A 27580-nucleotide genomic window follows, 5' to 3' on the forward strand; every position below is an offset into this window, starting at 1 on the left:
CAGCCAATTTCTGTTGAAAGAGAGACCTTCTGTGACGGTGTCTTTTCAATTTTCCACATGACTTTCAAACTAATCAAACCTGCTTTGCTCCTTCATGAATCTAACAGTTAGAGGAGCAAAAGCCTAAGCAGAAGGATAAAACAGCACAGCCATATCATACCAATAAAGTTGAAAACAAAAAAAAATTCCAAATCTTGAACTTACAGGATGACAACTAATTTCTAGGAAGGAACTTGCCTGAGGCACGAGGGGCCAAACCGTGGGGCAACTCATTATAATCATGGAAGATAACGATGGAGGAGCTTGGTCTTGACACTCACTTCATCGCCTGTTTTCCCTTCTTTTCCCAAGCCCTGATTAGTCCAAGTGTTCCTGCAGTCTGTAATAAAGCTGGACCTATCACTGCTCCCGTAGGCTGTATAATGCAGCCATTTTTTCCTGAGATTGAGGCATATGGGCATCTAATTGTCACTTGTGTCTTTGGCAACCTCCCAACAGACACTCATCAGTTTGGAAATAGCCATCTCATTAAATTTTGAAAATTGTCAGTGTGCAGTACAGTACCTGGGGGAATCCTGTACACAGGGAGGTCGAATACATTGAGGCGCCAGAACATGCTGCTTTGGTCTATTGTTCTGATTTAATTTGACCCATTCAAAATGTCCCTCTTGCTCTGACAAACGCATGGGCTATATTCAGCCAGGAACTGGCAATGACAGAGAACACAGGCAGGCCGAAGGATGGCAAGTACCAGCCTAGAGGGAGTCAGCAGGGGAAGAAGGGAATGAAGATTAGAACAAGCTCTGTTTTATGTATTAGGCAACTGGGAATGATAAACTTCCTTTATCAAGCTCTAAGGTTTGAGAGTCCTATATTGTTACCCCAGGTAGCTGAACAGGAACAAAGAAGACCCCTAGTCAGCCTCTGAACACAGCAGCTGATCCCTATAATGCTATTTTGTATTGGTTTTACTGTAGTTAGAGAAAGAAGCCTTATGAAACGACTTGAGACTGGAGCTCTGTCGGTGTGGTACAGTGGCTTCCTCTTTCTATCAGCACAAACCAGGTAGGAATACAGCCAAAGACTCCCTGGGTGTTTTATATGCAGCACGTGGGTATCCTGATGAAGCCAAATTTCTTCTTTGCTTCTGAACCAGCAGAGCTCTTCTGACAAAATCTGATAATAGGAACACTGACCGCAGGAATCTGTCCTTAGTACAGCTGGCTTCACATAAACCTGGTATATGACAGGCAAAAGCATGAAAGGACAAAGACAAGGACAAAATGTAATTCTGAGAGAGGAAAGCTACCTGAAGTTACTAAAACTGACCTAGGGCTCAAAAAGGGATAGTGGGGTTTGTTCAGTTCCTAGCTTCTAGAAATCTCATGTTAAAAATATTTAGATTTTACTGAAGTAGAGAGAAATGTTGAAAACACTGAATATTGAAATTGAGATCGAAATACTGAAAGTCTTAAAAAATACACTGATTTTGAGTCCTGGGAAAGGGAAATTCACGTCTCCTATTCTTCACCCCAAAGTCACCGAGTTCCTGCGTTACACTGGGAACGAGCTGGCAATCACACTGGTAAAACACATCCTCTTCTGCATCCCAGATGATGCGATGTGTCAGCTGATGGCCCTGTCTTCATCACAGCTCAGAGAGATGTACTATCTCTCACCCCTCTGACCTGGGCAGGCGAGTTCTTCCCTGTCCACTTCAGGGAAAATCATGAAGTTAGTTCACACAACCCACAGAAAGGGTTTTACTGCAAAAAGGAAAGTCTCTCCTCAGTCTCTCCAGCCATTCTGTCTCTAACAGTGGGGACACTACGCTACACATCATTGTCTATTTAGATTGCAAACCCCTGGAGGAAGGACCTACTCTGTGCCACCATAAGCCAGTGACCACAAGTCATTGGTACAAGTGCCTGTACAAGACCTGCAGGGCATTCACCTCACCCAGAGCTCTGTGAAAGCCAGGAAGACAACCAGAAAGCGGAGCCCCAGGGACTACCAGGGCTCTGCATTTCAAACCATGCAACACAGTTACAGCTTGAACAAAGCAGGCAAATGGTTAAACAAGCTGCAAAGCATTTGTTTTATCTAGATACCATCTTTGAAATTTAAGATAGAAATGAAGTAGAGGTTGCTCCTCAGCTGCCCATAAAGGCTCCAGCCACATAAGACCCCACTTGCTGCGGTCTGTACCATTTTCAGGCAGCATCAAGTCACTCACAGCAGTATTTCAAGTGCAACTGGGGGTGGGACTAAGAAGGGCTCTCTCAAGGTCAGAAGATCAAGCCAAAGCTTGACAGTTTCAAACCGGTGCAAGGAGTGAATCTACTTCTCTCTTCTGCTTTAATTTTGAAGTCTCAGGATAATAAAATTTAAACAAAGATGATGTTCTCCTTAAGCTCAATTAATGCTTGCAGATTTTTGGGTGAGAGATGCCAGCTTTACCAATCAATCAGACAAGCTTGTCTACAGAAGAACGAAACACGAAGCAGAAGAAAATCTCAGAGATCTGGCAAATTCAGAAGTATTTATTTCATGTCTTTTGTTACAGATTGTACAGAAAATATTCCCTAAAATGTTTTTACCCATCTGTTGAAAACACATATATATTTTCACTTAAATACTGCATTTAATAAGATGTAACCCTGTAATAGCCTTGCCAATTTTCACAACAACCAGAATCCAATCATGGAAGGCAAAGAAATCTTAAAACGAAGGACAGAATTGGGGTCCTCAAGGATCGTGTGCTACATGGTGTTACACACAGGCTTCGGCATACAGCAGTAGCTCATTACTCTTTACTTCAACAATCGCTTCAGGCTATTTTAGAAAAAGTTGGCAGCATTTCCGCTTCCCAACGAAGACTCTGGAGTACACTTTTCTGAAGTCAGCAAAGTGTTCCTGATTTTTCCAAAAGTGATAGCAATTCATTATAAATCAAGTTCAAGCACCACTTGTCAAACTGAGTACTCAGCCTGGTGTAGACAGCAAGACACCAGATTTCAACTTAAGGAGCCAGATACTATTCTCCCATCACAATCACAGCAAGGCAAATCAACCATGGCCAGTTAATCCTTCTCTGCTTTTTGGTGATATTTGTACAGATTGCTGATTCTTTAAGGAGGAAGCTGCCCCTCTGAGTACATGCCCTTGTTACCTGAAGTACAAGTACTCATTCCTATAATGCATATACAAACAAAAAATCTGAGGGTTTTTGGTTTTGTTTATTTGGGGTTTTTGTGGGTTTCCTCACTTAGACTCTGATCTGATGCTCAGCTCATTGTGGCAGACCTGTCCAAGTATGTAGCCACAAAACAGGTCTTCAGATTAATAGTTTATACAGAACATTACCCTGTCCTATCTCATCAGGCATCAGGACAAGGAAGACTTTCAGATACTCAGTTGTTGGTTAACAAAAATCAGTATTTGTGCCTAATGACACATTTCTTGCTTTAAAACCCAGGTAGACTTATTTGGTATGAACGAAGGAGGAATCAAATTTATCTTTTACCCTGCCACTTTAAACTTTATTAATGCAACAACTGTCAGAAGAGAGATGGGAAGGTCTGAAGTTTGAAGACAAAGTCTGGAAAGCAAACACTACTTTCTGCTACTGTTAAGCAAGCAGAAGATTCCAGTGTATCCAACCACAACTGAACTCAGCAACCACTTGAATAGGAAACAAGAAGGAAAAAAAAAAAAGAAAGAAAAAAAAAAAAGGAATTCCCTTGGTTTCTATGCTGTACTTGCTTCAGTTCACAAAGCCAGACATTAGAGTGGAATATTCCTACAGAACGGAGCCCAAAGAAGCAGGGCTGTTGGAAGGAGCTTTCAGAAACAAAGAGCCTTGAGCAGAAATTTTTAGAAAACTAAAAGGAGCCTTCAAATGACACTTTTAGAGGATGAGTTGCTTGCATCTAGCAACAGGAGAGGGAAGGCAGTGGAGAATACAATGTTTTGAACCTGATGGAAAACAGAATGGGCACAGTGAAAAGGAAGACTGAAATTCAGAGAGAGGGAATCTGCAGATGGTGACAGATGTAATGAGAAAGATGTGATACAAACTGTTCATGTGAAATAGTACAAAGAAAAAGGGACAGATGCATAAAACCCACACAACTTTGCTGCTGCAATCAGGCTGAACTGCATACTTAAGAGATGTGACAACAGTGAAAAATATAATTTCACCCTTTATTCCAAAAGCTGTATTTTCCCTAAGCCTAACCAGCAAAGCAGATAAGGTCAGATTAATCACTAATGCAATTACAGGTCCTCTGGTAGACTTGCTCCTGCTAGTATTAAATGAAGACTAGATTCAAACTTACGATGCGTTCCTGAGAGGTTAGGCTAGCTTTCTGCTCTCTCAAGAATGATCAATAACAAAGGATTTTGCATGGTAGTTTTGTCCTCTGAATACCACAACCCTTGGAAATACATCTTAAGGGAGTTAACTAAAGCATCTTGCAAAGGCAGCAGTGATACAACGCAGTTCAGAACACCACTGGGTCTGTAGTATCGAAGAAAGAAAAATATAGTGTGATTGACAACTGCTACAAAAGAAAAGCTACAGGGTGAATCTTATCTGGGGAGAAGTGAGAGCCAACAAATGTGCAGCCCTATGCTTTTATTAAGGCCCTTCTTGCTTTTCCTAGAAAAGCGCTAATTTACTGAAAGAAAAAACAACAACCTAGTGGCAGAAGACTGGCATAGCCTCCCTGGCTTACAGTTGCCATCAGATGGGACATAGATGGAGAAAGGAAAACAAGTTATGTTAAAATCCTTTCTTCCACAGTAGTGCCATGAAAAAGCGATAGATGAAGTATCTTTATCTTGACATCTGACTATCACAGGACATTCCTTTAAGCAAGACAAACACAGCTCAGATCAAACTATTACTGTATGAATGCAGAGCTAGCTAGAGTTATCAGAAAGGAAAAGAATAAAATCAGTCTACTGTCAAAACAGAAAGCTGTAAGGATGTTCTGCAGAAGTATGTCCTAGGATCAGTTCCATTGATATTCTAACAATATAGATGATGACATCAATAGACAATATGGAGTTTGAGTGTCCCCCAGATCTACTGGAGGACAATATTCAAATGAAAAAATAATCTTGACAAGTTAAAGAGTTGTCTAGAAAAATACAACATTTAATACTGATAAGGAATCGTTCAAAACTCAAGTCTGAATCAGTCACTGAAGCAAACATGACCTCAGATTTTTGACACCTTGAGTGCCATAATATAGCTAAGGGCTATAAAGTATTCCACGCTGTTTAATTGCCTCACGGTATTTACCTCAGACTTTTTTCTCCTGACACAACAGGGATATAACCATTGAGAGGGTGTTGGATTTAAAAAAAAAAAGTAATCCCATAAAGAATACTTGACTTACTTCAGATCTATGAATCTTCTCCATGTTTTATTAAACTCTTCAGTTCAGAGATCTGCCAATCTTTAACAATTTAGAAGGGAAAAACACTGCCATCTCCTGGAACAAGTGAAGCTAGCAGCTCTCTGAACGCTGCGTTCTGCTCTCCACCTTGAATCGTTTTCTATGCACTGAAAAGTAACCTCAGGGACTTAGCAAGTCACCATTAGATGTTGAATTTAGAAATACAAGCAAAATGCTACAGTAGCACACCACTTGCAAGATAAATCTTGGTGGCCTAAGTTCAGTAGCAACATGAATCAGGTCCACCCATCCACCCCACCAAATTCTACACGCTTGAACAGCTTCCTTTCAATCAGCCTTCCTTACCACGGGCAAATACTGAACAGAAATCTCTGTAAAAGCAGGAGTGGGACCAGAAACCAAATATAGAAGCCTGTTCTCATTAAAAGCATAGCAGACTGGATGAAAAGGAGTTACAGGTGACTCCTGGCCTAGTTTTCAAATCTTTCCACTATCATCTTGCTTTTACTGTCAAGGATCCATATCACAATCACCTGTTTTCATCCAACAGCCTTCAAGAAGCAGCTTCTGAGAATGTACCAAATGCTCTATTAGTATATCCTAGTCAGGAATACACCTCTGCTCTACACTGAACAATTCATAACAGTCCATAAGAAGGTACGCTCTATCTACAAAGTTGTATAAAATTACTTCGGTAACTACCCCCCCCCCACCACTTCTATTGGTTACAGCAGTATCCCCGATACGTTATCAGAAGTGCTTTACAACAAGGAGAAGAAATAGCCAGTTATCAAGTAACTTGGGACACACCTAGTAATAACAGTTCATATTGTAGCTAAGCTGTAGTGTTATATAAAGGCTCTTCCATTTCCCCAATAACACTGGCTGTTCTCCTTGTGCTCAGTTCCAGGGCAGATTGGAAGCTACCTTAGGGATCTGGCGCTCCATTCATGTCACTTGCTACTCAGCCCAAGGATGTAGCTCAGTTACATTCTTTTTTTTAACTGGATTAGATCCAAACTAGGACACTACACAGCTGCAAATGTTTCAAAATTAGTTTTCTAATAATGACTACATAGAAGATAACATTCATACCTTTTCCTATTAATCCATCTTGGAAGTCTGACGTCTTTTTGAATGCCGTAGCATTCATTCCTCTGAAAAGCAGCACAACTACCAAAACAAAACCATTAATGTCAGAAGGCTTCCATAGTCAGAGAAGCATCAGTAAAGCACAAGGGCTGAATTAGGATGAACGTAAGCTGACAGAATACTAGTATCAGAAGAATGAAAGATATAGTGGTCAAGCCTAGAGACACAGGCAAATTTTTAGACGCCACTACGTGGATACTGTAGTTAAATCTTTCAATACACTCACAAGTGCTATTATTTCCTTCTTCTGGTCATGTGAACAGTATGAATAGTTTATTATGCCTAACGCTATTTCTTATCTCATCTAGGAATTTCAGGTGATTTCATGCCTTTGTCTTCTTCATCCTGGAAAGCTGTTCTGCTCAGCTTTCCTGAGGCTTCTTAAAGGCTTTACCTGGTTAGGAACCACTGACCCAAAAGATAAGTTTCATCAAAATATGTAAAAGTACTCTCCAAAGAAGACAAAAAGTGGTTTTGCTTATACTTTTAGTTTAATTCTACAGTATTTGGCCTCCTTCTATTCTGCCATTACAGCTGAGCTTCACAGGAATATCTCAGCTGTCAATGCTAAAACTCAGCTTTTGGGCAAACTCAAGTAAAAGAATTCTGGAATTTTTTGGCCATCATACCTCAAGTATGCTTTGCACATTACATGGTCTGATGTGGTGTATCCTTAGAGAAGAATGATTTAGGTACTTTAATTAAAAAAAAAATCCTTAAAAATTTAGTATCTTCAACATTCAGTTTATTTTCTAAAATAAAAAACATGCACATTTGTAATATACACCATTTGATTCTTACCAAAGAGATGTTTATAAATATTTTTTTTTCCTTTTAATAAAGATCTCTATCTACAGTCCCAATCCTGAATGCCAATCTGCCCAATCGTTTTTTAGGCAAACAGATTGCACTGAAGACAACGCAGATCTGTACTGTTTCAGGTGTTGGAAAGCAAATGCGTCTGCAGAACTAGATAATTATCTCTTCAGACACTTGCCGTTTGGCTAAACCAAGTTTAAGAGTTTCATTACTTATCCAAAAGCAACAAAAACCCAGTCCTTATAGGCTTCTTCAGCTGATGTCCACATGACAGAAGTTCAGAAACAGAAATTTACACGTCAGTCATCTCACTAAGAGAAAATGCCGTATTTCTTCTCCAATTCTTCAACAGAAGTATCTTTCAATCCCATGTGGTTCACATGATTGAACAAAACCTGTGTAACTGTAAAAGAAAATTCCAAAATAAACTGTTATTTTTGTTATTCAGACACTTAAGGTAACTTAGTCCAGTTCTTTCCCCAGTGAGAGAAAGGGTTATATAGCTGAAATACAAGTACATTTTTAGAACTACTGACAGGATGAAAAGAAGTAGCAAAGGGAAGCTCTCACTTTGTTTTGATGCCCACAAGCTGCCTAACAACATTTCCTTAAACAGGTATATAATCCTGACAACAGACAGCTTTTATTTTGTTTACTATCTTGGCACTATGCTGTTACATGCAGAAGATAAAAGTTAATGCCAGATGGCAGATAAAGCTTACATCAGGTTAGAGGCGTGAATGCAAATCATAAGAGAAATTTACTTGCACTTCAGTAAGTCACATAAGTCATTCTATTTTAAGGAGATTCACATATCAAAATTTTGAAAGCATAATGGTTACTAGTGAAACTCAGCTGTAGATAGTAAATGTGACATTATTTGGTCCCAGAGAAATGTTTTGCTTGTAAGTGTCTCACTGTTACATAGTCTGTCTGCTGTGCTAAATAAAGAAAATGTTTGAGACAAAACCCACTTTTAGAAACCATGAATTCAAGCCAATGTCAACCTGAACTGAAAACTACTTTAAGTGATGCCTCAAGAACAGGACAGACAACGAGGCTGAGCGGTTTAGAAACGTTTGGATTCTTTTTGCCAACAGTAAACTCAGGATTGCCAAGAAATGGTCATAAATTGTGGAAACTGTAATTTCGATAGTTTGCATCTTGGATATAAGATTTCACACAAATTCATAAATTTGTAACATTACCAGCTACAAATGGGAATGCTAGAGAAGCTTACTTTATCAGACTAAAATGCTGTAGCATTACTGATAAAAACAAGAGGATTTAGCTGTAGTTTTCAAGTCTTAACAATTAATGAGGAATCCAAAGATTAAGGAAAAACTACACGACATTCATATTAACTTCTAAAACAATCAAAAAGCTAGACAACTAACTAATCTTAACTGATTATTCCATGGAATAAACAACAGGAATAGCATTAAATTTTACATAGTTCTTGCTAGATTCTGCAGTATCACAAATGAAGTTTAAACAGACACTACCAAATAAATTACTTACTTCTTTTCTCTGAGCCTGACATAAACATTACTGCCATATCAAATCTTTTTAATTCAGATAGCCTCTGGAGGATTTCAAGGATGAGTGATGGCTCCTCTTTCCTGAAGAAGATTATTAGAAATATAAAAATAACTACTGTTGATTAGAAGGATTCAGTAGCTGCAAGCAACATCAAAGACTTCAGGAACAAGAAATTAAAGGACCAATGGAATTTCCTTCTCTGCCTCTCTCATATTCCCTGCCTTTCTCATCTTTCCTGTTCATTCTTCCACCCACGAAGCAAAAAGCCAACATCCAGAAATCTTTATGCAAGTATCATTCTGATACAGTTCAAGAGTGAAGAAATACAAAAACCTAGACTGATGCAAACTGACTGCTGTTATGTACAGAATAATTATTATATGATTTAATGATTACACCTTGCTATAACGGCACCATTTTTATACATATCGGGGTGTGTGAGGGGAAGTAGCATCTGTGGTCACAGGCAGCTCAGCAAAAAGCACCCACATTGCAGTTGCTGTCATTTTTATCCATACAGAAAATTCGTAGATTATGCTCATTTTACATTCTTCTGGTCAACAGTAAACAGGCACTGTCTCTGTTACAAATACTAAGAAAAATCGTGTTTTTCTTTCATAACTTGTCCTGTCTCCCTCCAGAAGGAATGTCTTCTACCTTACCACAAAGAATTTCAATTTCCTAGCCTTTATACGTCATACCACCAAATGTAGGACTGTATCTCTTAAAATGTCCTGTTTCACCCACATGATGGATATTTACTTTTAAAAAAACTGAGGGAAAGGCTAACAGTGATTTACGTTTGCTTTTCTCCATAAAACACCACCTAAAAACATTCTGAGAGCGTGCTCTCAGACAGAGTAACTCAGAGGAGCGGTACACTGCCTCCGACAGGCAAAATGAACTTTTAAGACTCAAATGATAGCATGAATAGAAAGTTAAAAATAATTGTCAGGTCCTGTCTTATCAGAACGTCTAGCTCCAATACACATTTACTACAGGCTATCATAAAATGCTAGAAGGTAATTAAAAAGTAAAGTCGGAATGCATCACAATAAGCATTGCACAAAAATGAAACCCTCTCTATTTCTCAGCTTTAGAAAGTTAATACAGAAAGCTAATATTGTGCAATTATATGTGATAACAGAACATACACAGTAATATGAACAAAAATTATTTCATACAATCTAATGTTCAGTTTCCAATGCTATTTAGCTGAACTGAATTCAACAACATACAGTAAAGGCTTTTTACTTCTTTACCTCTTTTCTATCTGAGTTTTCAATATATGTTTAATTTCTTAAGAAGGAACAATTGAATCATTCCAATTACTGCATCATGCTCATATAATGCTGCATGCTGGAAATAACTTTGTAAGCCCAAGGGTAGGGCTGGGGGGTGCATGGGCGGGGAAGCAAAAAACCAGAATAGCAGTAAGCAATGTAAAACAAAGGAGGAGTTACACTTACTCAATGTAGAAATCATGTAGAATTTTCAGTATCTGGTTAAACAAGTCTGGATCTAAGGATTTCTGAAACAGCTTTGGATAAAGCGAAGGCTCTATTTGCTTTGGAAAAATTTTTTTTAAAAAAAAAGCGTTATTTTTGGTCAAAAAATACACTTGAGTCATGAGAATTAGAAATGAGTTTTTAGGATGTCTTGGACAATGCTGAAGTGCATGAAAGCAAAAAAAAAACAAATCACTTGCACTATTTGACGATGAACATTAATTTTGGTTTTTGTTGTTTGTTTTTTTGCAATGATGATTGCTAACTTCTTTTAAAAGAATTCTAAGCAATTTTTTTTGTGAAATACATACAAGCAGAAGAATACATTAAGCAGATTGATGTGTTTCAAGCATTTGTTTAAAGAGGTAAGAATGTTGCTATGCCTAATTACTCTAGAAGCATTCATTTGAGAAATTAGAATTTAACATGGTTACTGATGTATTGAAGTCTCTACAGAATCAGGGTCTATGTTTGAAAAAAGAGACAGAGTATGCAGAGACTGTACTCAAAGCGAGGTAAGTGAGAAGTCAGGTACAAGAGGAGAAATACTCAAATGTGGATCAAACTACTTAGTATTATATGAAGGCAATTAAAGAAAGGGACTATTGTACACTGTTAAGACACACTAAACATAGCTACCCTTTCCACCTAAGTTTGCATTGTTTCTTCAACGTCAGTTGAAGAAACTGGCCAAGCACTGTCAATCAATCCTACGTTTCATACCTTCAGGTACAAGTACATATTTTCCGGGCAGTCTTTCAACTTCCTGAAGTCAGACTCAAGCTGGAAAGAATTTGCAGGAACGGCAGGGACTGGAGAAGCAGAACTAAATGACCTTTTGATTTCTTTTTCTCTCTGTTTGTGGACAGGGAAAGATGGATGCAACTTTGATGAAATTCCTTTCACACTAGCAGGAAGCCTGCAGAAAGATTTTGAAACACATAATCAAGAAAATATTTAAGAAAATCCTACACTGAGACCTAACTGGAGAGATCTTTAAATTCACTAAAAATCTAAAATACTATCAAAATTTAAAAAAATAATGTATGTTAGTTTAAGCCCTTCAAATTATGGAAGCTTTATACTTGATTCATCTTTTCTAAAAAAACACAGCTGCAAATACTCACAAATATACTCAGCCTTTCTCTATTCTTTTTCTGGAAATAACTGCATTTTATGGTACAGATTTCTACCATACACAGCTGCAAAAAAAAATTAAATTTTCTGCAATTTCACGATACAAAACAACAACTGTCAAATGAACAAACAGTTTTCAACACTGATTACACTGGAGCTATTTTTTGTCCTATAATTTGTCAGTTAAGTCCATTTATCTGACTGAGATGAAAAAGGTGGGTGCGGAAAGGTGTTTCTCACAGAAATTCTTCAATCAGAATTCCATAAAATGTAGTTACTATTAACAAAATGAGATGATGTCAATGCCTACAGAGCTCTCCTAAGCAGACAAGTAGAGTTCCAACACTTAGCAGGGATAAAATTCAGATAGTGGCTTCTATACTTCAGCCTAGTTTCAGCCAGCCAGACTTGAGTTTGCCTAGCTAACACAGTAGAACTTGGGAACTTTGAACAAACCTGAAGTTATTGGCTGCCTGCTCAGCAGAGGAAAGAGTGGTGACACTCTCATCTGCTCCTTTTCTCTCATGCAACTGGTGAGCAAAGAATGCTTGAACTCTGCTCAGAATCTACTATAAAACATTAAAAATAAAAATGTAGGCTAGGGGAGATGAAGTGCACAAGGAAGAGAGTATGGCATACAGGAAAATATTATTAATTTCTTTATATTTGAAATTTAAGAACAAGACTAGTTTTCCATCTGACACTAAATAGATCATACTTGTTTCAACCACTACATGATCAAAGAGGCAGATGTGTAAGAACTGCAATTTCTTTCAATATTTTCTTTTTAATTCAAATTCTCCAAAATATGTCTGATACCTCATCATATGTAGAAATCTGAAAATGAAGATTACATTTCAACTACATTTACCTTTTAAAAAGAGGATCAGAATTTTTATACTTACTGTAGTGGTGATGTATCACTGATTTCTTCTATTTTCAAGTGCTTTGCTTTTGGAATGTCCATTGTAGTCAGCTGATCATCCTGATCTAGATTCTCTGTTGTTTCAACACTCACATAATTCCTCCAGTTATTGACTAAAGAAGCAGTGCTGGGCAAATCACTATTTGGTGTGTCATCATCAATTTCTTCAATGGCTATTCTTTGCAAAGGCTTCTAAACAGAACACATACCTCATGTCATGTGTGTAGCCTCAACATCAGTGTATATACAGGCCCCAGATAAACAGCTGTGTTTAATTTTAAATAATGTAATGATAACCAGTTTCATCTGTAGTGGTACACATGGAATACACTTTCAATAAAGATAAATGGCAAAAAAGGAAACTTCATGACATTCTGTGGGAAGCCTTATATGATCACTTTATTGCTTTACCCTCAAACTAGTGAATCCTCACTCTAGAGGATCTCCGAATCTCCATTCTTTTTTCCAAGTAATAAGAAAAAATTTTTAAAAAAATAGTTGTTTTTTTTTCTCCCCTACAACGGTTGAATGGGCAAGGACTACCATATATATCAACTAATATATAGTCAGGCTTTGTAATTTAGCTGAACAAGTAAGTATCCAGCAACACAGGCCTTGACCCTCAACTTAAAATTTTTGAGATGATAAATATCTGTAACTCAGCCCTTCTGGTCAACTAAGTTACATATACCATAAGGCAATTAATTCCACCACTAGAGGACATGCTAACTAAAATGCTTCAGCTTGTTTAATCTCTGCATAATGACAATTATTTTTGACCATCACCTAGCACCATCTTCACAGGTCTTACAAGGAAGCACCACTTAGGGGGTGGGAAGACAAAAAAATTCATCATCTTTTACTTTGGAATTTCATTTCCTGAACATGAACATAGCATATATTGCTCTAGAAATACAGATGCAAATACACATGATCATACATACTCAATAATTTAAGACTTCTAGAAATGGCAGATTTCTCTGTCCAAGTCTAACACAATCCCATCATAAGGCTTCACAACAGTTTGCAAACTGCTTTCAATCATGCCAAGAAAACCCTGTCTTGTTGGTATACTGACAGACAATACACGGTTTGCTTTGACAATATACCATCTCATCATTGTGCTAAGACTGGGAGGCTGCCTGGTGGATAGCAAACAAAATTACAGTTCTCTCTGCAATCCTTGGGCAGTACTAAAAGCACAGGTGCTTCACCTATACTTGTTCTACCTCAACAGAATAACAAGGAAAAAACAATCAATCTAGTACCTGCACTTAATTTAGCAGCCAAACTGAAAACTTAATATAATTATCTACAGTATTTCAGCTACTTCACAATAAATTCATTTAGGTTTCTAGAAATATTGTATCTGGTTATAGAGAGTGCATTACACTTCCCCCCCCAAAAAAAAGGATCAAAATAATTACACATTTTCTACTAAAACAATCCCTCTGAATTACATTATTTAATGGAGGTAAACAAACATCTTGAAATCATCAAGAGCAGAATACTACAGTACCCCACACAAAGTGTGAGCACACTTTGTATTTACACAACTCACTGCTGAATGTATGAAGATTAAATGAACGAAAAGGGGAAGCCTAATAGATAAAGAAAGCTGATGCTACCCTCTGTATTATCATATTTTGTCATACGTAACTCATTAATCTGACTATAACCACTGGTAATTCATAGTCCAAAAATATTACTCCTTGAAAACCAATACCCAGCTATTCTACAGTTTATGTGGATGAAAATGCAGGCTCAAGGCTCTTGCAGTAGCCATGGGTGACACCAGCATATGACATGGGTAGGCAACATGTCTTGTTACCACTACAGCTGCTACAGAAACTGTAAACAGCAGATGAAAAGAAGGGAAGTTTACACAGAGCTTTCTCAAGTCTGCAATCAAACACAGAGACAACTGCCTCCCCTTTACTCTCAACTGCAATGTTAGCAATGGACCCAGGATAGGGTTGTGGGGTTGCCTCCCTATTTCCTAGTACAGATATAGGCATATACCATGTTTCCCAAGTGTGGTACTGTAGGCTGAATGCTTACACCACTGCTACTGTTACACACACACGGCAATGCTGAAGTTATGTTCTTGAAAAATATCAAAAGAGTAAATCTGTAAATCCTGGGATTTCCACAGGCAAGATGTATCTATCAGGAATTAGTCTACATAAATAAGCAAGAAGTGGATTTTAATTTTAAGCTCTACTCTTTCCATATTACAGAAAACAACTCAAAAAACCAAAACAACTTACTGTTGATTTAATGTGTAATGGATTATCAATCAGTTTCACTATATTTTTTATTTCTGTTTCTTTTATCAATACTGCAGGATATTCTTGATGAGACTGCTGTTCTTTCTCAGCTAATTCCTGAAAAAAAAGGCAAGTTGTCCAAAAGATCAAAAGTTTGAGGAATAATTATAAGATATGTTAAAAATTACATAATAAAGAATGAAAACATTCTATTACTATAGGCATAAAAAAAAAGCTCAAGTATACATACATTCCTTATTTTAGTGAGTTCATTTATTGCTTGTTTATTTCCAGGTTCCAGCTTCAAAACAGCTTCAAAATCTGAGTGAAAAACAACATATGAAAACTGTAGACATTTCAAGTTACAAAGTACTCCTACCAAATTTTTAAACCTTCTATTTTCCTTTCACAGCTCTAAAATAATTAAAGGCAGGTAAGTCATCCTAATGTTTGTATCATGACCTAGTTTTTAAACACATTTTTCAAACAATTTCTTACCACTTATCATAAGCAACAACAGTTATAATTTCACACAAAACTGTCTTCCGATCATATGGATACCAACACAAAAGGTTTAATACATATTCAATAAAACACAACAAAAGCCCACCTTTCTTAACTTTTCCACTGATAACCTCAATTAGTCAGCAATTGATTTAATTGCTATTAGAAGATAAAAAAAAATACCAAGACGTCCTTATACTCATCTCTAGCTTATCACACCTAGGGTAATTCAAAGTCATACCTTGCATAGCTTCTTTTAGCTTTCCAAGAGCAACTCTGGCAGCTCCTCTTCTGGCAAAGGCTTTAGAATAAGAGGCATCTAAGAGCAGGGCTTGTGTACAGTCATTTTCTGCCTCTTCATATCTCAGCAAAAGAGTAGCACAAAATTAATAATCAATTTCAAGAGGCAGTTTCAATTGAAAAGACAGAGCTACCCAAAACAATTAAATTATGAAGACAGATCTTAATTACCTATATACATATAAATACACACCACTGAGCTAAAAAGTAAAATAGAAGTAAAAGTATAAAATATGTTTTCTCAGCACCTTGAAATTTCAGCCAAATCTTTTGGTATCTGATGACACAGTGCTGAGTCTCTTTTTATGATCACAGAGAAATTCACTTCCTCTGTGAAAAAAAATGCTTAAAGCCTGTCAGAGCCCACTTTAAACACTGAATAGCCTTAAAATGAAAGTTAGCATCATAGCTTCGTACTTCTAAAAACCAGAAATACCATTATAAATAAATAAAAAAATACAAGAAAGGAGAAGCTAGCATATATGAGAATAAGTGTCTCTACATCTGAATTTGTGACTTGTCCTCAACTATTTCAGAATGAGAAGTCAGTATATCCTTGCATTAAAGTAATTTGCTTCACTGTAAGATCAAATTTTCTCATCCCAGTTATATTTAGTTATATTAGAACATGGTTCCACTATGTGCATATTAAAGTTATTTTCATTCTTTCCTCTTCTCCTCCTTCAATCTACCATTAAATTTATGGAACCAGTATTTTTTTTTTGCAGTTCTTACCAGTTCTAGAGGTTTATGAGAATACCAATGAGTTTCTGTTGCATTTTATGTTTGGGCCTTCCTTGAAATATAAAGACCCATGATACACTGATTTATCATATAGAATCGATTTTCTTGCTTGGTCATTCAATTAAAGTATCACTTCCTCTGATTCTCTGAGAACATTATTTGCATTATGATGTCATCTAAGGCTTCAGCACTAAATTGCAAATGCTGTGTCAGAAATACTAGCTGTGCAACCTATTATATAATCTCATAATTTGAGATCGATGTATTGTCTCTACATATACCCACCCACGTCATGTTAGAACAGATGACCAACACAGGGCTCAACTCTCTGCTTCCCATGCTACCAGTTTAAAAGGTTTAAATTACCATACCATCAGGGAGTCAAAAAAAAATTCAGACTTCAAAAATGGTCATATGAAATTTCTCTCATTTGCTAGAAAGCATGTATTTCTTATTGTTACTGGATTATTTGAATAAAGCTTAATTAAAAATAAACTAACTACACACACATGTCTCCATTAATGGAGTTAAAGAAAAATATTTTGAAAGATGACAATTTCCAGAAAAAGCTCCTATCCATTCCCTTTGAAGTCAGCAGTTATAATCCACTTTGTTTTACAGTGCAACATTTAGTAGTTGACTGGGTTTTATAGTCAAAAAAGACATAATTGGGCAGGTCTTTTGAAAAAGGTGAATACCTAGAACTTTACACACATAAAAGAATGAAAATAAAACTTTAGAAACTATAATTTCCTACTGATGCCATTTTATTCTCTCAGAACTTCTTTCCTATGAAACACATTGAAAGATCACACATACTGAGTTGCTCTCTCTCCCTTATAGATTCAATACGATTTATTCTATACTGAATTCTAAAAAGAATTAGAAGGAGTGACAGTAACTTCACTCGAGTGAAAATCTAATGGATCATTCTCCTGTCTAGTTCACAACAAAGAAAGAAACAGTATAGTACATGCAATCCTACTTACTTTTCAATCTTTAGATAGGCCATGGCTCTGTTAGCTGGCAGAAGCGCATTGGTGCCATCTGCTGCTATACCACGGGTGTAACATTCTATTGCAGCTTCATACTTTCCTTCTTTGAAATAACCATTACCCTGCAATATTTAGGTTAGAAAAAAATAGCATTGAGAAAGGTCTAGTGCAATGAACTTTTCTTATCCTTTTTAGTAGACAGGGTCACAATATCAAGATGGACCACAAAGAACACCCACATGAAGGCAGATATTTATGGCATATTTCTTCATATCTAAGCTTGTAGGCAGACCACAAAAAAAAAAAAAAATCTTAATTTTTCTAGTACTTCAAGGATAAAAAAAATTTTGCTACTTGCATAGTTTTAATGCAGACTTAAGCTTATAACTTGTGATTTATCTTTACTCTTGATGTACAGGATAAGCCACTCTGTACCTCCTGAATTTAAACACAAGCTGAACAAAACTGAACCTTTACAATTCCCCTTTCAAGACAACTTTCTGAGCTGCACAAATCCATCTTTAATCTGCTACACCCATGAAACTGTTATCCTCAAATACTACTTGCGCCCAAATGTTGCTGTTATTTTCTAATTAATGCTCTATACAAAAAATTACATTACTTTTTTTTGTTTGCTTCCAAGAGACTAAAATTACATTATTACCATGTATTATCTTCTCTGCTACTACCTTACTCACTGGCAAAAAAGTGAAGGCCACAGCTCAGACTTAACAGGATCCATGTTGCCAGGAACAGGCCCCCAGTGCATCAACTCTGCTATCAATAAGCATTGCCCTAGACTGAAATTTCTTTTCTGTGGTCTCTTCAAACTTTTGTTCCTTTTACCTACTTAATGTATGCTTTCATTCTTTTCCTACTAATTACTTCTTACAACCAGTACAGGAAGCCTGAATATTGACAAAAAGTCAGAAGTTAAATAGCTAGGTAAGAGAACAGAAAGAAAATTATGTTTTAGTTGCTAATATTATTTCTTAATTGCAACAGTGGGGAGAGGGAGAAATCAATAAGCCAATTGTGAGTCAAGACCATGTATTCAGAAATACATTTTTATTGTCATAGTTGCCTCCACTCCCTGAAGTCCTTTTTTATAACTAGTTTTTACAATGTAATCACGGGTTTGAAAACACAAGAAATAGTCCACAAGTCTACTTGGACAAGCAGGGGTCAAGCTGCATATAATACTGGAGAAACTGAATCTTTGTAAAATACAGTTCAAGTTCTGCTTAATTACTACATTTTTGAAATTTATCATATACAATTCGGGCTGTAAGCTACCTTGTATAATTATTCATCCAGAAGAGTCCAAACAGAACTCACTGTCCCCCTCCCCTCCCTATAGAGCCCAAAATGAGAAACAATTACGGTTATATCAAGGACATTGTATTCATGAAGTTCAAGACAGTACCAGCTTTAATTTACACATTTGCACAGATAACAGCACAACGTAACACTTTCCTTTGCTAGTTCTCTCCTGTTCCACCAGAACCTGTGACTTACCAGATCTTTTTCTGTAATAGCCTTCTGCTTGAGCTGCAGGTCTTCAATGCGCTGCTTCTCTTCATCTATTAATTCTGGTCTGACCATATCCTCAAACTCATTCTGTTCTGAACTTTCTTTTGATGACAGAGCCTGCAAAGATGTATTTTTTTTCCTCAATAAGTACTTCCCCCACTTACACATTTTCAGAAAATAAATTACGATAGATTCTGAACTTTTAAGATGCAAAAATCCGCCAAGCATTTTAACAGAAGTGCCTGTGTTGTAAGTTGAATGCAAATCGAAGAGATAATTCTAAACTGTTCTTGAAAACATATTTCTCTGAGGGACTGCGAGTCAGAATATTACTTGGTAAATAAAAAGTATGTAATTTCTGAAGCACAATGTAAAATGACCCATGGAACCTGTCTATATATATTCCAATACACAAATTGTTTGTTTTTTCAATTACTGGAGACTTTGGGTCTCCATTCTGGAAATAAGTTTTTCAAACACTTTCAAAACTACAGTTGAAGAGGTATAAGCATATTCACAGAATAATGACAGGTGAGCTTATATTTACTAAGGTCATCATAATCAACATTCTCTCCCTGTAATGAAAGGGATCAGACTTGCAGTACAGTATTATGTTCTGCAAGGCTTAAACCCACTTTCTGGTTTGGCAGTCCACAGCAATCAGTGGCACCACAAGCAGGCCTAGCAGTTCATCTTTAGGTCCAAGAGAACATACACATTCTCTCATATGTAGTGCTACCTTGTACCAAAATACTAAGCATGACTGAAAGGAAACATTAACACAGAAGGTAGAAAAAAAATCTGAGGGAAGATTTTTTTTTTAAAAAACCCACAGATGTTCATACATACACCCAGTCTTAGTCTGCTAATCCACCATCACAGTGATGTTTGTATACGTGCTAGTTAATCCAGAAGAAACTCGATTACAGATTTTGACCTCACTGAACTTCAAATGCCAGAAAAAGCACATGAGATTTTGTTGAATTCAGTTCTTGTTATAAATATAAGTTGATACAGATACAAACTGAACAGGGTGTATTAATTTATGTTAGGGTCTATTAATCTTATTACCTCATCAATTTTCTTCAGTTCATTTTTTGCTTCGAAGTTGTTTGCATCCAGCTCTAAAACCTTTTCATAATCTATGAGAAGATCAGAAAGCAATGTTTCAGGTAGGAAGTACAGGATAGTAACCAGAGTATAAAATAAAATCATTCTTTTGACATAACCCTTTTTTGTAGTTACCTAAAAGACCAAGATATTACAAAGAACACCTTCTTCCAAGACATTTAAAGCTGAATTATTCTAGAACTTCTAATACCTACAGTAATCATTTAGACTTGCTGCTTGAATTTTACCTTGGCAGAAGAATATGCGATATGGCATTTCATTTCTATGTTTAGAGGAAATGAAAATTAAATTCCTACACCCAATAAGCAAATCACACAAGCTTTAATCAAGCAGACAGACAAACAGTTTGTATGTATTTTAAAGAAAAGAATTTTAAAAAGACCCACCTTCTTTAGCACCTTGAAGATTTTTCAAAGCAAAGCGAGCAGCCCCTCTTCTGGCATAAGCCTTTGTGTAATTTTTATCTAAAGCAAGCGCTAAATTGCAGTCAGATTCTGCAACAGAAAACCTATCAAAAATATGAACGCGTTAGTTTGGACACATCTAGGTAACAAAATCCAAAACTTCAGCAAGTTAGTTTACTCTGAAGCTTTATGGATTCTCTCTAAAGTGGGAATCTTACATGCTTCAGAAGGGGCACAGAACAAGTATTAAACACCTATCGATTTAGAACACATTGAAACAGAAAAGGAAGACAGAGGTCAACAATCTCTACTGTAACAGAAAGAATAACCAACTCTCCTATACCCTTTCTTCCACAAAACAAATTAAAGCCTTAGAAATAGAGCTCACTGAACCTGAAAGGCAAATTAGATTAGATACTGAACTTTCTCTCTCTCTTTTTTTTTTTTTTTGAAGTCTCACACTGTAACACAGAAGACAGTGAACTTCCAGCATGAAAGCAGAGGGAAAAAAAGATGAGAGAGACTACCAGATTTCTTATCTTGGCAATTCCTATTTTACTTTGAAACTGCAAAGCAGGCTGCAACAGCATTCTTATGCAGACTGTATTACCGCATGATAAATAATATAAGCAATACTTAAAACCAGACAAAAAATCTGAAGGTTGCATTCAAAAGAAGAAAATATTAAAGATTTAACAAGTCTTACTTTTTCATTCTATAAAAAGCCGATGCTCTGTTTGTGGGCAGTATTGGATTGTACGGATCAGAATGCATCCCTCTAGTGTAGCATTTTATAGCTTCATCAAAGTTCCCTTGTTTAAAGTAGTTATTACCCTGTGAATAAAGTTATTATCTTATTAGGAAATTACTGTACATTGACAGACACATTACTAATTTTTGGTGAAAAAATTCAAAGCTTGTACTTTAGAATGCTCAGACATTTTTCTTTAACATCTCTCACAAAGTACTGCTTTACCGCAAAACATTTCTTTTAACTAAAATATTCTAAGTATCCCATATTAAATTTCTCACGATTTATGCAATAAGAGAGTTTCATTATATACCAATTTTCAATATCTGTAAGTCATTTCCAGAAACCTGTAACAAGCACATACATAGCTGCTTAAATTGCCATACAGAATTACCTAAGTTTTTTTGAGTTTTTAGTAACTAGATTAGGCATCTTTGCTTTTCAAGGTAAATATTCTCATTTCTGACTCCTTTGGGACACAACTTTCATCTTGTGTGTCCTCAACTGCTTCACTGCAGCCAAGACGATACTGGTCAAAGACATCTCAATTTCTCAGTGCAGACTGCAGATTATACATCAAGGAATTTCTACAGCAGCAGGGAAAGAAGGCAGATATCACCCATGCAGACAATAAAAAAAAAAAAATCTAAGAAACTCTACTGAAGAAAAGTATGGACTGATAGATGGTGTTAGGTGATTGTTTGTAAACAAACACATTTCTCAGAACTACAGAAGTTGCCATACAACTAACATAGCATATCTCACATGGCAATGAAGCATAAGATAGGTCTCGCTGTATTCTACTTGCAAAATAAGGTAAAACTGAACTGGTACCAACTTGCCGTTACCAAGGCAGGGAAGACATACCAGTTCGCCCATTGTTCCCAGATGTAGTGGTCTCACAAAGGAACTAATCGTAAATTCCTGGTCATTTAGTTTGGGGCATTAGACCTTGTGTTCAGGTAAACACCAGTTTGATCCATATGGAAATTCTATACAGCACTTCAAGTTCTCAAAGTAAAAAACCACCAATACATTAATCATCATAAGTGCACATTAAGCAAAGCCTGACAGGCGTTGCTGCGATTGGTGATAAGAAACAGAAATGCAGTAAGAATTTTGTATGTTAAAATAACGGGCAGGAAAACAGACATAAAAAATTCCAAACAGACAATTCTTCCACTAGAAGTGCAGTCTCAACGGACAATCTTTTAAAAAAACCCATAAGTGCTGCTGCTTTGCAAATCATAGAACCATAGAATTGTTTTGGTTAGAAAGGACCTTTAAGATCAAGTCTAACTGTTAATCTAGCACTGCCAAGTCCACCTCTAAACTATGTCCCTAAGCAACACATCTACACATCCCTATAGCTCCAGGGATGGTGACTCAACCACTTCCTTGGGCAGCCTGTTCCAATGCTTGACAACCCTTTCAGTGAAGAAAGCTTTCCTACTATCCAGTCTAAACCTCCCCTGGTGCAACTTGAGGCCATTTCCTCTTGTCCTATCATTTGTTACGTGGAAGAAGAGACCAACACCCGCCCCGCTACAACCTCCTTCCAGGTAGTTGTAGAGAGCAATAAGGTCTCCCCTGAGCCTCCTTTTCTCCAGACTAAACAGCCCCAGTTCCCTCAGCCACTCCTCATACAACTTGTGCTCTAGACCCTTCACCAGCTTCATTGCCCTTCTTTGGACTCTCTCCAGCACCTCAAGGTCTGTCTTGCAGTGAGGGGCCCAAAACTGAACACAGTATTTAACGTGTGGCCTCACCAGTGCCGAGTAGGGAGGGATGATCACTTCCCTTGTCCTGCTGGCCACACTATTTCTGATACAAGCCAGGATGCTGTTGGCCTTCTTGGCCACCTAGGCACACTGTTGGCTCATGTTCAGCTGGCCATTGACCAACACCCCCAGGTCCTTTTCCGCCAAGCAGCTTTCCAGCCACTCTTCTCCAAGCCTGTAGCAGCGCATGGGGTTGTTGTGCCCCAAGTGCAAGACCCAACACTTGGCCTTGTTGAACCTCATACAATTGGCCTCGGCCCATTGATCCTGCCTGTCAAGATCCTTCTCCAGAGCCTTCCTACCCTCAAGCAGATCAACACTCCTGCCCAACTTGGTGCTGTCTGCAAACTTACTGAGGGTGCCCTTGATCCCCTCGTCCAGATCACTGATAAAGATATTAAACAGAACTGGCCCCAAAACTGAGTATAACAAACAGTTAAATGCTATAACCTTTTCCTTCTCTGCAAGAGCTTTTACTGCATCTATACGGATTCCATCTTCCTCAGAGTCCGATTCTGGAGATACAGAATCATGAGTACTATCTTCTTTATCAAGTTCTTCAAGTATTTTATCCTGAAATCAGATTAAAAAAAATTATCTTCATCACAATTTAACAACACAAAATGAATCAAGCAAGACTTTAGGAAAATTAGTAGTGTGCTTTTAAAAATCTCTGTTGCTTCAGTCCTCTTTACCAAGGAGCATTCCACACTTCAAAAGTAAGAGATCTATTCTCTAATAATGCCAGCTGTGTTTAGTCTTATATTCTATTAGAATTACGATCTTTTAATAGATCTATCGTTAAACCTTTTTTTTTCCCTTAAACTCAAATTCAATCTGCTGGATGAGAGCACAGTCAATAGAAAACAAGTATTTCTCAATATTCCAAATTTTAAACACATAACCTTTTTGGAAGAAAGCTACTTTCTATCTTCATACAGTGCCCAGCACAGTAAGATACTGACTTGTGGACTGGACTCTCAGAACTATAAGAAAATCTTATTTAAGACTGAATCAACTGGGGACAAGACTAAGTTAATACACAAATATTCTGACTCACCACATCAAGTTTTCCCCACGCTTCATAATCGTAAGACTTGATCTTGTTCTTCTTGTTTTCCTCAGTGGTTATCTTTGAAGGGACCTTACTTTTGCTTTTCTTCTTTTTCTTAAAAGCCTTGTTTCGAATCGGTAGCAAATTCTAAATTGAAATAAGTAATTTATTATAAAACAGATGTGTGAAAGCCAATTGTATTGAAGAATCTATAGTACCTATATCTAGATATAGTATCTGTATCCACTGGCTAGTTTTATTTTAGAAATCCATCCACCGAGCTGATCTCAGGGACTCTACAAAACCTCTAAGGACAGCATGTATAAAACTTTCAATGCATAATAATAGCAAATATTACACGTATGATACAAAGTTAAGTTTTAGAAGACGCTTCAGTGATACTCTGCAGAGAGTTATCACATCAATACATTAAAAGTCAGCAATAAATAAGTAATACTGATGCTGCAAGCAGAAATATTCTCCCAGATCTACCTGGAATTGATTAAAAATTTACTGTCCCCATCACCTCCAGAGGCTCCTGCCCCGCAGCTCTGTTGGCGGAACAGTTTACAGAGGTCTGCTTCAGATGAGGAACAAGTCAGCTGGGTTAGCTCATACCTTCTATTCAGATATTTTAAGTCAACACATGTAATTTTTCTGAAGCAAAAAGTAATTATTACAAACACTATCACATTATGAGTAACTGAGTTAATATTGAGACTGGACTTGTGATTTTTACCTCTTCTGGGACACCACTCTGTTTCCTTAGTTCAGAATCCACTTCTTTAATATCTTTTTCCCAGCTCTCCAATTCTCTCATAAAATCCTGCAGCTCTTCAGCATTTTGCTTCATTTGCAGCTGTAGTTCTAGCGCTTTGTTTGGTGTGCTCATTGTAATCTGCCAAATTTCAAGGAAAAAACTTTCTAAAGAGAACTTGAAAGTATGTACTGAAGGAAGCTAGCTACTTCAAAATGAAGAAATCTGACTCACATGCAAGACAGGCTTCCCAATAGCACAGTAGAAACATTAGATAGTAAGAGACTGAGAAGAAACACAATTTAAATGTCTTTGAAAAAATGTCAGGAAGCCGTGTTATTTAGATAAACCAAAGTATATCAGAACAAACAGTAGGTCATGCTTTCCTAACTGAAAGTGATAACAAGGTGATCTTAGTTTAAAGCAATTTCTGCACTGTTTCCCAGACAACAGAATGAAGAAAAAGTTACCATGTTAACATTTAAACTAAAAAAAAAAAGATATATATGCTGCCTTCTATCTGAACAGAAACAAGACATCTGACAAACCAACCCCCAAAAGCACTTTCAGCTCCTACAAGTCAGTATGCTTAAATATGCACACATTTTTAGCACAGGGACAAATAAATACATGAGGTGTTTTATTATGAAGTCTAGTGAATTACAAGTCCAGAATATTCTTTGAATGTGCTCTTTGTACACATATGTGGCCCTCCAAATCCCTAAAATACTGTTTAATAATTAATACTTAGTAGTCTTCATAAGTTTTGTTAATTCTAGTGTCATAAGTGAAAGACATTTCATTATCACAGAATATCAAGTCATGAGTAAAAAGTAACCTTAAAAAAATTCTTGGTTACAATTCAGAAAAAAACCCCACATTTATACATCCATAGCACAAAAAGCTGAAAGGATGAAGCAAACACATTTTGAAAACAATCATGACTAAGCAATGCATGATGAACTAAATACAAACTTGGACAAAGAAAGCTCTGAATGGTGGATAACTATAACCTCTTGACTGAAAGAGCTTCAGGATCAGTTACAATCCTCACATAAGGATAAATAAGCTATTTAGAGATAGTACACACAAAATTTTTAAGGGAGGAAAAGGACTAGACTTTTTATTTATTTTTAACATCCAGTAATACAATAACCTAATAGCACAGAAATATAAAAATGTATGGGCCAAACAAAGCTAATGACTTGTGCAACACAATGTGCTGTCCATAATTACGGACAAGAGTCTCATAAAAGATGGAAAAACACACTGCATGATTACTAGTGAACTACGGCTACCAAAGCAGAAGTGTTTTTTCACCCTCAGGAGTAAGCAGCTATGTAGATGCCCTGATGCACCGGCTGTGCTTCTGCCTAGTTACCTCCTACAGATAGGTAGTAACATGTTACCCTTAGCAACATGTTTTTCCTAAAAATCTTCTAAATATTTGGTCTATTTGAAACAAAGTGGAAAGAAACTTTAGGTGAAGCCAAAAATGTATATTTTTCATCATATTTCCAATTTATGTGTTAACCTGTAACTGTTGCCCCATACTGCACTGTCTCTGCAACATTCAGCCAGTTCCATGAAACTTGGGCATGGGCACAGCAACTATTCCATACAGCCTAGTACAGCCTGGCCTACAGTGCCAAGAACAAGATGCTTCAAAACATGCAAGAAACCACATTGTGATCTCTTGAACTTTTCTTTTTGCTATCACTGACTAAATAACACTCTTACACATGTGAAAATCTAGTATTAAATCTAGCTGTTTGTTTTCTGGCATTCTAAAGAATCATAGAATGGTTTGGGTTGGAAGGGACCTTAAAGATCATCTAGTTCCAACCCCCCTGCCACAGGCAGGGACACCTTTCCACTAGACCAGGTTGCTCAAAGCCCCATCCAACCTCACCTTAAACACTGCCAGGGAGGGGGCAGACACAGCTTCTCTGGGCAACCTGTTCCAGTGTCTCACTACCCTCACAGTAAAGAATTTCTTCCTTACATCTGATCTAAATCTGCCTTCTTTCCTACTACCCACTAGCCCACCACTACTTGCTGCATACAGCTTAGCAACAACCCTAACCCACACGCTGACAGCACGCTCCATGCACAGCTCGTACGCCCTTCGAGGCGGTTTTACTTTTGTCTCAACGCCAGGCCCTTCCTTTGCTTTACTCAACACCCGAGGGCTGCCTCGTCCCAGCGCCTCCACGGGGGAGCAGCCGCATAACCGCGGCGGCCTGGCCGGCAGCCAGCGGAGCAGGGAAGCACCCGGCGGCACCGCAGGCCCGCCCGGGCAGCGAGCCCCACGCCAGCCCCAAGGTGCCGCGGGAGGCCCGAACTCAGGCCGAAGAGGCCCCCGAGGCACAGCCAGCCCGCTTCAGTTCCGACGCCCGCCTCGACACCGCCTCGGAGCTACAAAAGAGGCCCTTCACGGTGGCCTCCCCCTCACCTCCCCACCCCGCGCGGCCGGGCCGCCTGCGGGCCGCGGGGAGGCACCACCGGGCCAACTGCGCCGCGGGCCGGGCCGGGCCGGGCCAGGCCAGGCCAGACCCCGCACACCCCACACACCCCGCTCATCCCGCCCCGCCCCACCGCGGTCTCACCTGCGCCGGGTCCCGCCTCCTTCTGCCGCCGCCGCCGGTCGCCCTCCCCGCGCGGCCGAGCCTCCTCCCAGAATGCAGCGCGGCCCCACGGCCCCGCAGCAGGGCGGTTCCCGGGAGCCGGCGGCCCCGCGGCGGCAGGGGCAGAGGGAGCGGCAGGGGCAGAGGGAGCGGCAGGGGCACACAACGCATGCGCCCGCACCCCTCCGCGCTTCGCCTCCCGGCCCGCGCTCCGCGG

The 27580-nt window shown here is 38.1% G+C and overlaps 1 protein-coding gene across 3 annotated transcripts; it reads right to left on the bottom strand.

Annotated features, from left to right (window-relative positions):
- Positions 1-2523: 2523 nt before the first annotated feature.
- RPAP3 (RNA polymerase II associated protein 3) lies at positions 2524-27577 on the bottom strand. Of its 3 annotated transcripts, none has more exons than XM_068400832.1 (17): positions 27346-27577; positions 24719-24877; positions 23986-24126; positions 23376-23498; positions 21100-21227; positions 20376-20497; positions 19930-20000; positions 18844-18975; positions 17320-17447; positions 15528-15649; positions 15033-15103; positions 14783-14899; positions 12493-12704; positions 11174-11369; positions 10412-10509; positions 8922-9022; positions 2524-7803 (listed from the first exon to the last, which is right to left on the bottom strand). In XM_068400832.1, exons 1-17 carry the CDS (start codon positions 27532-27534, stop codon positions 7712-7714), a joined length of 2202 nt encoding a protein of 733 aa, XP_068256933.1. In that variant the 5' UTR covers positions 27535-27577; the 3' UTR covers positions 2524-7711. The 3 variants fall into 3 exon arrangements, with proteins under 3 accessions (XP_068256933.1, XP_068256935.1, XP_068256934.1); XM_068400834.1 differs by lacking the exon at positions 27346-27577 and adding an exon at positions 27192-27242; XM_068400833.1 differs by lacking the exon at positions 14783-14899.
- Positions 27578-27580: the final 3 nt, after the last annotated feature.

This window comes from Nyctibius grandis, chromosome 5 (assembly GCF_013368605.1).
Source record: "Nyctibius grandis isolate bNycGra1 chromosome 5, bNycGra1.pri, whole genome shotgun sequence".
Lineage (NCBI taxonomy): Eukaryota > Metazoa > Chordata > Aves > Nyctibiiformes > Nyctibiidae > Nyctibius > Nyctibius grandis.